Genomic DNA, 12,220 nt, shown 5'->3' with positions numbered 1-12,220 from the left:
AACCTGGGGATGATTATTGCTGAGGGAAGTTGAGAAGATCTTCCATGTTCTTATTGAGGTAATAGGCAGAAATATTTTATTTTAATTTGAGAGAGCCGATGGGCCTTAATTGGATCCATGATACTAAAGCATATCCTCAGTCCTGCACTGATGGAAGTGAGTTAGTGCCATGGAGCAGCAGCTTTGGTTATCCATACTGTGTTGTGGTAAATTTGAACATTACAGGCCTTTCAGCCCACAATGTTGTCTGAACTTGCATAAATGTACTCCTTCACAGTCCATAACCTCCTATTTTTCTTGCATTCATGTGCCAATAAAGTGTCCCCTATTATATCAGCCTCAACCATTACCCTCTGCAAAGCATTCCTGGCACCCATCACTTACTGTGCAAAACTACCTCTGACATCCCTCTAAGCTTTCCCCCACTCACCTGAAATAAATGTGCTCTGGTATTAGGCTACTGGGTAATTGCTGCCCTGGGATAAAATTTGGTAGCTGTCATCTCTGCCCCTCTTAGTGGCATACTTCATAAACCGGTCATAATCACAATCTCATCCATGACAGCAAATCTCTGGTGCCTGGGATTTGGGAGTAGAGTCACAGAGCAGCATCTATGTCTTCTGTGCAGTTGGAGATGGGGGTATGTAAGCCACCTGGTCATTTCATGGATTTCTTACCATCTGGTTAATGGAACATGCTAATGGTGGCTTGCAAGTATTCTTCCAGTGCAGAGGCAATTTAAAGGCCATTTATTTGGGATTAAAGGAGAGGATACCAATTTTAATCTCCTCCTCTGCACCTGGATAGACTGCAAAGGTATAAGGCAGTGGTGCTACCCCACAAAATATAGGGAAGTAAATCACTACTGCAGAACCAAGACAACTTCTGACTTTTGTGTATATATATTTCTGAAGATGACAAGAAGTTTCACAAATGGGATAAATGTCCTTGGACCTTTAAGGAGTTGGATTAATTTTGGTCAGTTTGCAAAGATTCATTTTCCTGGAAATTGGAAACATTATCCCCATTTCTACATGTATATTGTGCATTAAAAAAAAAACCATTTGTTTCTGTTGGAAACATTGCTCATTGTGCAATTATTGTCTTGATTCACCAAATACAAGTTTAATTGGCCTGTCACTTGATGCACTGAGAAGGATGAACATTGCATCAAAGGTCACAACTGACAACCTTTGTAATAGTTACAAATTGAAGCAAGGAATATTATGCTAAATGTAACAAATCCTAGCTCATTTAAAGGGATATTGTTCTATTTTATACATCAACCTCTGTTTTGTCTATAAATGTTAGATTAAAAGAATGAAAAGTCCTTCATGGTTATGATTGTTGCCTCGAGCTCACTCCGGGCTCAATAGTGCTACAACCCCATTCTTCCTGTAACTCTTGTCCCCTCCCTGGTTTGTATGGGCTCCTCCATAGCTTAGAGAATCCATCATCACTCTCCCCATTTCTGCTCCCCTAACCTTTTCAAGGCAGACTCCAGAGAGATACCTTTAGCAATGATGACACATTTTCCAGGGACAGTTGATGAGGGCTCAGGATTCAAGAATCTTTTATTGTTATGTAACATGAAATTGTGTTTAGCCTGCCATAAAGCAGACCAAGATTTGCAGCAATTGTCTGGCGCAAAAGGGAGTCACCTCAGAATCAGTGAGTGTGGGTGGATTCACCATCAGAGCTCCTGCAACCTCTGCAGCCACACAGACTTCATTCCAAACCATCATCAATCTGAGCTCCAGATGCAAACCTCCGACGTGATCAGAAGCCTTCAGTGCTTTTGGCACCTTCTCGCATCCTGTTTCCACTATCTAGTATCCCCTCAGCCAGTCTTCAGCAGTCTGCACCATGGTGTGAGTCCTTTGACTGCAGTTGCCAGCAGCCCACAGCTTACATGGGCTCTTCGCTTTGAGTCACAAACAGCCTGCCACTTGTATGTTCTTCAGTCGCAGAGCCCCTCACTGGACCTCTGCTGTGGTCACCATCTTGTATGGTCTTTGCCCTGCTTCTCCTCCTCAAACAGGGGTTGGTCTCTCTGTTTTCTAGTGCCTCTGCTTCCCTGGAGTCTGTAACCCCACAAAGCTGCTGCAAAACACCGGCACCACCATCTAGGCTCAGACCCAACAGTTGCAGATTTTAAAATAAACCACCCATTGGCTCCTTTAACAGGCTGTTTAAAGCCTGTATGGAGACGTTGTAGTTGGACTGGGCTGTAGAACCCTGTGGAGGAGTGCTATGTCTCCGCTCCCTGCTCTCTGGGGTCTGTCCGCGCTTCCATATTTCTTTTTGAGCTCAGCAGCAGCATTTTGCAGGTCAGCCTTTAACATCCATAAAAGAGAGTACGCCCTGATTAAGGCTTCATAAATCAATTTTGTGATTTTTTTTTGCAACAACCATAGGACCCTTTTAATACAATAAAATGGATAAAGTCTAATTTCTATGCATGGGATATTCTTAAAAGTATGAATTAGAGCAGTGGTTCCCAACCTTTTTCTTTCCACTCACATACCACTTTAAGTATTCACTATTGCCATAGGTGATCTGTGATTAGTAAGGGATTGTTTAAGGTGGTATGTGGGTGGAAAGAAAAAGGTTGAAAACCACTGTTTTAATTATACCTAATTGACTTGTTATGTGCACAGTTTCATAGCTCCAAAGGAAATGGGCCAATGACAATTTGTTTTGAGCAAAATATTTCAGTAACAATTGGGTCCAGAACAGTGATTCTCAACCTTCCCTTCCCACTCACATCCACCTTAAGCAATCCCTTAGTAATCACAGAGCACCAATAGCATTGGGATTACTTAAAGTGGTATGTGAGTGGAAAGAAAAAGGTTGGGAACCATTGGATTAGAGGGTGAGATTTTAGATAACACTGATGAATTAAATTCCATGTCTGATTGAGAGGCAATTGTCTGTTCTATATCTATCTATCTATCTATCAACCTACCTACCTACCTATCTATCTATCTATCTATCTATCTATCTATCTATCTATCTATCTATCTATCTATCTATCTATATCTAGGTGTATATATATCTGATTCTTGTATACTGTTGTGATGGTTAGGAATGTACATAATTCAAAAAATTCATATATATTCTAGAAAGTGGAAAATTGTCATTGGCTCTGAACAAAATACTGCACTTTGCACTTTCATCTTTCCTGTTTTCTTTCCACCTCACTCTGAGATAAGTTAAGCTCCACTGTTTTCATTGTTATGACTGATAGCTAGCACTGAGAAGTGCATGTGAATAAAATATAACATGTTACCTGTCACCATGAGGCTGGGCCAGGCTGAATTGCTTTCTCATGTTTTAGCGCAAAAGAGAATAAAACTCCACTCAAAGTCCAAATGGCCAACATGTTGATTTCAGAAAGATTATTCACATCCAGTCAGGTGCTTTCTGCAGTTATTTATGCAGTCTACTCAGCCACCAGCACAAGTACAAGCCACCCAGTACAATCTATTCAGCCACCAGTACAAGTGACTTCCCCACAGTACTGGAGCTCAGCTATAAGATTAATTGAATTATCTTTCATCCTCTTTCTGACTAATTATCAAGGAGGAGACTGAATATAATTTTATCAATTAACTATTGCAAAAACTTTAGCTCTAAGATTTTCAACAGTGCTGCCACTCCTGCTAAAGCAAAGTATCTGACCCAATGTTCTTTTGCCTTGTGCATTTTGTTGACATTTAGTTTGAACACAATAAATTGAAATATTTAATCTCTAGATCAATTTCTATAGATTGCAAGACTCGTGCTAATAGTGAATTGCAATATTTTACCACTTCATTACTGGTTCCTTTCTTTCTTTTCTTTGGCTTGGCTTCGCGGACGAAGATTAATGGAGGGGTAATGTCCACGTCAGCTGCAGGCTCGTTTGTGGCTGACAAGTCCGATGCGGGTCAGGCAGACACGGTTGCAATGGAAAATTGGTGGGTTGGGGTTGGGTGTTAGGTTTTTCCTCCTTTGTCTTTTGTTAGTGAGGTGGGCTCTGCGGTCTTCTTCAAAGTAGGTTGCTGCCCGCTGAACTGTTCCTTTACTGCACGACATTTTCACATTGATGGGAAAGTAGTTCCTCCATCATCACCTTTGCCGTCTTCAAAGACGTGTTTCCCAAGATTTATAATTACGTCATCGCACGTACTTTGAGGATTTTAGACTTCATTTTGTGAAGTCAATTCCTTCACTCCTAATGCAATTCATCAGTTCATTTTGGTCTTTCCAGAATTGTTTTCATCAAACTGCTGGCTAATGTGATTTATGGTGTGGGAAAAAAAAACTAACTGCTGCTACCACTTTTGTTCACTTCCTGGTTTCTTGCTCTCATTACTTGTCTCTGTATTTTCCAGCTGTCCTGGCCCACAGTAAAACCCACAGCATGAGTGGAATGGGAATTGTACATTGATCAAATGTGAGAAGCCATCAGAATCTCTGGTTTTCCATTGATAAGGAAACTGTGATTTTAATCAAGCCTTCTATTTTCTAGCTCCCTTCATACAGGGGTTGATGCTCGGAGCAAATGAAGGATATTGAGTCACATTTCTCACAGATGGTGAAGTAAAGTGAACTAAATTTTGCAGAATCAAATTAACCCTCAGATTGTGCAGCCATATAATTGACTTACAACTGTTATGATGTTTCAGGTTTATGATTTCAAGTTGTCACAAGAAAATCAATGCTAGATTAATTTTAATATTAAATTGATTATAGTGGAGGTAACGTGGACACCACAACAGGCAGAGAATCTGCTGCAGTGTCATCATTTTTCCAGCAGCTATTTTGATTTGCAGATTTGTACAGCAGCACCATCTGGTTAATTTCAGTAAATCTGTCCAAAAATGTTCAATAAAGCAATGATTGAAGTGTTCTTCACTTTTGAGTTTTGCTTTTCCAGTAAGTAAACGGCAAAGATTGCTGGCACATTTGCATTGAGTTATAGAAATTGTAGACAACACTGATCAAGGATTTTAATACTTCCTTGAGATATTTAGTGAAATAATATACAATCTACAGTCTAAACTTAATTCCTGGTCTAAGCTAAACTAAGATGAAAAATAATGAAAGAATTCTCTGTTGATTACTGCTGAAGAGTGTCCAGGGCATGAGTACAGTATCTTCAATTATAATGCTTTAGCAATAAGGTGATCTGTTTACACTTGTCTGTTAAGAACGGGCATTTGATCAAGGCAACCAAAGGGAATCCATATCTCTGGCTGAGAATGTGGGAAGAAGGACCACCATAATTATGGCAATAAGAAGATGTATGTATTCTCCCAAAGTAAAATATATGGCTTAAAGAATTATAGCAATAGAAAATAACAAAGAAGGAAATGGAAGTGAGTAATTGTCTCTGGATTGTGCAGGAATTTGTGTCGCTTTATCATTCTGTCAATTTAGTTTATTTAATCCATGTTTGTCTTATTTGGATGAAATTCCTGATTAGTTCATGATGGAATTCTGTGCCTAAGGCCTTTCTTCTAAATATTTCGCTCCCTAAATATTTCCAAATCTAACTCCTCTTGCAAGACTTTTATTAAAATCTAAATTATTTGGCCAAACGTTTGGCACACATCCTCTTCTTCTTTGTCTTGGCTTCGCGGACGAAGATTTATGGAGGGGGTAAATGTCCACGTCAGCTGCAGGCTCGTTTGTGGCTGACAAGTCCGATGCGGGACAGGCAGACACGGTTGCAGCGGTTGCAGGGGAAAATTGGTTGTTTGGGGTTGGGTGTTGGGTTTTTCCTCCTTTGCCTTTTGTCAGTGAGGTGGGCTCTGTGGTCTTCTTCAAAGGAGGTTGCTGCCCGCCAAACTGTGAGGCGCCAAGATGCACGGTTTGAGGCGATATCAGCCCACTGGCGGTGGTCAATGTGGCAGGCACCAAGAGATTTCTTTAGGCAGTCCTTGTACCTTTTCTTTGGTGCCCCTCTGTCACGGTGGCCAGTGGAGAGCTCGCCATATAACACGATCTTGGGAAGGCGATGGTCCTCCATTCTGGAGACGTGACCCACCCAGCGCAGCTGGATCTTCAGCAGCGTGGACTCGATGCTGTTGACCTCTGCCATCTCGAGTACTTCGACGTTAGGGATGAAAGCGCTCCAATGAATGTTGAGGATGGAGTGGAGACAACGCTGGTGGAAGCGTTCTAGGATCCGTAGGTGATGCCGGTAGAGGACCCATGATTCGGAGCCGAACAGGAGTGTGGGTATGACAATGGCTCTGTATACGCTTATCTTTGTGAGGTTTTTCAGTTGGTTGTTTTTCCAGACTCTTTTGTGTAGTCTTCCAAAGGCGCTATTTGCCTTGGCGAGTCTGTTGTCTATCTCGTTGTCGATCCTTGCATCTGATGAAATGGTGCAGCCGAGATAGATAAACTGGTTGACCGTTTTGAGTTTTGTGTGCCCGATGGAGATGTGGGGGGGCTGGTAGTCATGGTGGGGAGCTGGCTGATGGAAGACCTCAGTTTTCTTCAGGCTGACCTCCAGGCCAAACATTTTGGCAGTTTATGCAAAACAGGATGTCAAGCGCTGAAGAGCTGGCTCTGAATGGGCAACTAAAGCATCCTAATGCCTTCTTAAGTGACTTAGTATCAGATTTTGTTTGGTAAATGTTGCAATGTACAGTGTTAAAGGAACAATTCAAATGTAAGCATTTGTTGTAGTTTTTAAGTTAAGATTGTTTTCAGTTGGTGACGAGAGAGAGTTGATTCTAGCTTCCAATGAAAATCAAATTATATTTTTGTTATTTACACTTTCTACCTTATTTTTATTCTTTCCACAGTTACGCATTGGCAGATGAAGCCTATAGATCTTTACGAGACCAGGACAAAGACCAGTGTATACTTATCACTGGAGAAAGTGGAGCTGGCAAAACAGGTATCAGTAAATTGTGTCCTGTGCATGCCACAGTAAATGTGGTTGCATTCATTAGTAAGTTTGAAGTTGACTGATAAGTTTGCAGGCATGAAAGTTGGTGGAATTGTGGCAAACGAGAAAGTGTGTCAAGCGATACAGAAACACAAGAGACAGTGGATGCTGGAACCTGCAGTGAACAGAAATTGCAGGAGGGATTCACCAGTGTTAGAAATAGAAGTACCTTAACAGAAATTGCTCGAGACAAAAATTGAGAACAAAGAACATTTATTATAACAACAATGCAAAGTTGGGTGCTTCCCCTTACACTGGGAATACACACATATACTGGGGCTCACCCAACTTTTATACAGTGAATTTCAGTATAGGAATACCCTCCCCCTTACATTCTTCTGCCTCCTGGATGGGTTTGGCATTAGGCAATCCTTCCTGCCTACGTGCAGTTTCTGTGAACTTGGAGGACCAGGGGGATCCGGTTGGTGTCTCATCATGTTATTACCCTCATTGTCCTTATTCACAACCTTGCCCTTGTCTCCATTCACACCTTTCTGACTCTCAGAGCTACAGTCTCTTCATATGCAGAGTTCGCTAATCCTGTCTAGGGTTTACTAATTTAATATGCATAACTTGATAAATCTGTGTAAGGCTTACTAATTATATATGTAGAACTTGGTACTTCTGTCTAGGGCTAGGAGACCCTTATCTCATCCAGACTACCTCAACTTCCTACATTCTATTATTCCTTACCTCTCCTTATCTTATTCATACGGTGGGCTCACTGATCCTGTCGAAAAGACTAGAAGATTCTTATCTTACGTAGGCTGACTCTGCTTCCTGCATTCTAATTTCCATGCTTAGCCTGTTCATACTGGTTTAATCCATCACTCCATGTGTCTGTACTAGTTTCCCCATCTTTCATATTTTCATGTCAAGTTTACTCATCTCTCACAATCCTCACTTCTCTTTTAGATCAGTGATACTCTCAAAAAGATCAGTGTTACTGATCTCTCACACCAGGTTGAAGCAGTGATTATTGGGACACTGCATCAGGCGTAATGAATCTTGATGTAGGGTTTCAACTTGAAAATATAAACAATTCCTTGGGATCTTGGGGTGCAGGCTCAGAGCTCCCTGAAAGTGGATAGGGGAGTAAAGGCAAGATGTAGCATGCTTGTGTGAGAGATAATAGAATATAGGAAATAAAGCTAGTATGAATGAAATAAGGAATACTAGACTAGACTAGAGGAAGTTAAGTAAGTGCTGAGTAGGGATGAATTCCGATAATGAGGAAGGGTTACGCAAGTATAATAGAATAAGGGTCTTTTAGTGATAGACAGACTTAGCAAGTTCTGATAGAATTCCTGGGGGTTGAGATGTGTGAATAAGGACAAAGGCGGATTCATGAATAAGGACAATGACATGATGGGACCCAGACGGGATACCCCATGGTCTTTCAAGTTTACAGAAACTGCAGGTAGGCAGACAGAGTTACCAAATGCCAAACCAATCCAGGAGGAAGAAGAATGTTAGGGAGGGAGGGTACCTCTACACTGAAATGAACTGTATAAAAGTTGGGTGAGTTCCAGTATGTGTGTGTATTCCCAGGGTAAGGGGAAGCACCCAACTTTGCATTGTTGTACAATAAATGTTCTTTGTTCTCAATTTTTGTCTCGCGAAATCTGTGAAGGTATTTCTGTTTCCCTTCATTGGTCAGGTTTATTGAGTATAAAAATCAGAAGTCATGTTGAAACTGTATGTATCTTTCTTTAGTTGGACTCCATTTGGAGTATTGTGTTCCATTCCAGTCACTACACTAACCTGATGGATGTAATTAAAATTATAAAAAGGCATAGATAGGGTAGCAATTCAGAGAGTCTAATTTTTCCCAGAGTGGAAATGTTAATTTTTAAGGCCATAGATTTGAAGTGAGAGGGAAAATTTAAAGGAGATTTGCAAGCCAAGTTTTTTTAAAAATGCAGAATGGTAGGTGTCTGGAATGAACGGCTGGAGAAGTTAGTAGAAGCAAATATAATGGCAACATTGAAAAGGATTTAGACAGATACATACTCATACTCGTCCTGTTTTGCGGAAACTGCCAAAATGTTTGGCCTGGAAGTCAGCCTGAAGAAAACTGAGGTCCTCCATCAGCCAGCTCCCCACCATGACTACCAGCCCCCCCCCACATCTCCATCGGGCACACAAAACTCAAAACGGTCAACCAGTTTACCTATCTCGGCTGCACCATTTCATCGGATGTAAGGATCGACAATGAGATAGACAACAGACTCGCCAAGGCAAATAGCACCTTTGGAAGACTACACAAAAGAGTCTGGAAAAACAACCAACTGAAAAACCTCACAAAGATAAGCGTATACAGAGCCGTTGTCATACCCACACTCCTGTTCAGCTCCGAATCATGGGTCCTCTACCGGCATCACCTACGGCTCCTAGAACGTTTCCACCAGCGTTGTCTCCGCTCCATCCTCATCATTCATTGGAGCGACTTCATCTCCAACATCGAAGTACTCGAGATGGCAGAGGCCGACAGCATTGAATCCACGCTGCTGAAGATCAAACTGCGCTGGGTAGGTCACATCTCCAGAATGGAGGACCATCGCCTTCCCAAGATCGTGTTATATGGCGAGCTCTCCACTGGCCACCGTGACAGAGGGGCACCAAAGAAGAGGTACAAGGACTGCCTAAAGAAATCTCTTGGTGCCTGCCACATTGACCACTGCCAGTGGGCTGATATCGCCTCCATCCGTGCATCTTGGCGCTTCACAGTTCGGCGGGCAGCAACCTCCTTTGAAGAAGACCGCAGAGCCCACCTCACTGACAAAAGACAAAGGAGGAAAAACCCAACAACCAACCCCAACCAACCAATTTTCCTTTGCAACCGCTGCAACCGTGTCTGCCTGTCCCGCATCGGACTTGTCAGCCACAAACGAGCCTACAGCTGATGTGGACATTACCCCTCCATAAATCTTCGTCTGCGAAGCCAAGCCAAAGAAAGACTCATGCAGGGAATAGAGGGATACTAACCACATGCAGGCAGATGGGATTAGTTAGACTAGCATCAGGCACAGTGTGGACATGTAGGCCAAAGGGTCTGTGCTGTGTTCTGTTACTGGATCATGAATAAATTCTGATAGATGGCTTCCTTCAGTTTCAACAATTTTTATTTGGAGTTGTCTGATGGAGATTCCAAAAAAGTTAAGTGATGGGATAGATATAGAGAAGTTGTTTCAGTGTGAAGGGGAGAAAATCTAAATACCTAAAAATGCTTATTGATAAATTCAGTGAGGAATTCAGAACAGTGGTTGGAGTGTGGTTCTCAAAGTGGATGAAGTAAACAGCTAGAAGGTATTAGAGATATTCATGGAGAAGCAGCATCGTGGAGAGAGAATCAGTTAATATTTTAGCTTGATAAAACCTGAAATATTAATTCTTATTTTCTCTTTATGGTTTCTTCCCAAACTGCAGAGTATCTCCTGTACATTTTGCTCTCATTTAGACTTCCAGTAACAGTAGAGTTTAGAACACTGGACCTCAACTTTTTTTTTCACTCACATACCACTTAAACTAATCACAAAACACGTGTGGCATAGGGATTGTGTAAAATGGTATGTGAGTGGAAAGAGAAAGTTTGAAAACTATTGGGTTAGATGAAGCAAGGAGAGAGGGTTTGGGTAGATTATCGACTCTGCCATGGGCCTATTAGGTGAATCACTTTTCTCTGAACTGTAAATTCAATCTTTCAGTCTTAATGAGTACCTTTGGTCAAATCAGCTCTTTTACCTCTTCTCTCCTTTTTCTAAAGAATTATTCTTAATTGTATCTAATTGACTCGTTATGTGTACGGTTTCATAACTCCTAAGGAAATGGGTCAATGACAATTTTTCTCAAGCAAAATATTTCAGTAACAATTGGGTCTATAACAATGGTTCTCAACTTTTTTTTTCCTCACTTACATACCACCTTAAATAATCCCTTATTAATCACAATGGAATAGGGATTGCATAAGGTAGAATGTGAGTGGAAGCAAAAAGTTTGAAAAGCACTAGTTTAGAGCCTTAGATCAAGCATTAATCAATCTCAAAATGGCAGATGATGGGTCTTCTAATTATAAAGATTTGGTTGGATACTATGGGCAGTAGCTTTAAAAAGATCTGAAAATATGTACTCCATGATTAAGATTGTTGTTGGCAGCCAAGGCTGAGGTTGGCAGGAACGGCTTGAGGTTGATTCTGTAGAGCATGTGGCAGTCATATGTGCATGATTTTCTATTTTTATTTCACTTTCATTACCCATCTGGCAGTTACCTGTTCTATGGCTAACGTTTCCCTATGACAAAGCAGTTAAAAATATTCTCTACTTTATTTGGGGTTAGTAAAACTGGGATAGATATAAACTGTGGAAATGAAGGTTCTGCATGAGCTTTACTTAAAAACACTTACACAAACATGGAATTTTATAAAGTTGTTGTGATTGAAACACAGCTGTGCAAGTATTTATTTGAAGTATCAGCAGAACAATGGGAAGTAGGGAACTTGAGTTTTTAGAAAATCAGGATATTCTTTGCACTTGGAAATGGAATCCAGCTAACATAAGTTATCACCATGTCAACATAGCAACTGGATATAAAAACTATTTAAGTATATAAATTATTTTGTGTGGATTTTGTGATCGTATATTAAATTGTTTCGATTGGATGCACATAAATGTTTTCATTGTTTATAAAATATGTATTGGAAAAGTTATTCTGTTAAGTCAATCCCAGGTTGTGAGCAGCATTTTGTCTCATAGAAAACTGAAGTTACAATGTATAAAGTGCTTTATCCTCCCTCTTGCCCTTAAAAGTTTCCACTCATTTGCATATCACTGCTCTCAAATTTTGTCAAGAAGCAACACAAACAGGAAATGTTTTAAAATAGATTTTTTAAATGTTTTAACCAAGTAAATGAATGTAGTAACCTCATCAAATTTGATTAATACAGCAGAAAAAAGGCTTATAACAAACATTTTTTCTTCTTTGGCTTGGCTTCGCGGACGAAGATTTATGGAGGGGGTAAAAAGTCCACGTCAGCTGCAGGCTCGTTTGTGGCTGACAAGTCCGATGCGGGACAGGCAGACACGATTGCAGCGGTTGCAGGGGAAAATTGGTGGGTTGGGGTTGGGTGTTGGGTTTTTCCTCCTTTGCCTTTTGTCAGTGAGGTGGGCTCTGCGGTCTTCTTCAAAGGAGGTTGCTGCCCGCTAAACTGTGAGGTGCCAAGATGCACGGTTTGAGGCGTTATCAGCCCACTGGCGGTGGTCAAACATTAT

The 12,220-nt window shown here is 41.0% G+C and overlaps 1 protein-coding gene across 5 annotated transcripts in view; it reads left to right on the top strand.

Moving 5' to 3' along the window:
* myo1b (myosin IB) overlaps window positions 1-12,220 on the top strand; it is a 312,780-nt gene that overhangs the window by 146,295 nt on the left and 154,265 nt on the right. For all 5 annotated transcript variants that reach the window (XM_069934623.1, XM_069934624.1, XM_069934622.1 and 2 more), the window contains exon 4: window positions 6,807-6,901. In XM_069934623.1, coding sequence (XP_069790724.1) covers window positions 6,807-6,901 — 95 coding nt within the window. The remainder of the gene's footprint in view (window positions 1-6,806; window positions 6,902-12,220) is intronic.

This window comes from Narcine bancroftii, chromosome 4 (genome assembly GCF_036971445.1).
Source record: "Narcine bancroftii isolate sNarBan1 chromosome 4, sNarBan1.hap1, whole genome shotgun sequence".
Lineage (NCBI taxonomy): Eukaryota > Metazoa > Chordata > Chondrichthyes > Torpediniformes > Narcinidae > Narcine > Narcine bancroftii.
This window is presented reverse-complemented; position numbering and strand designations above follow the sequence as displayed.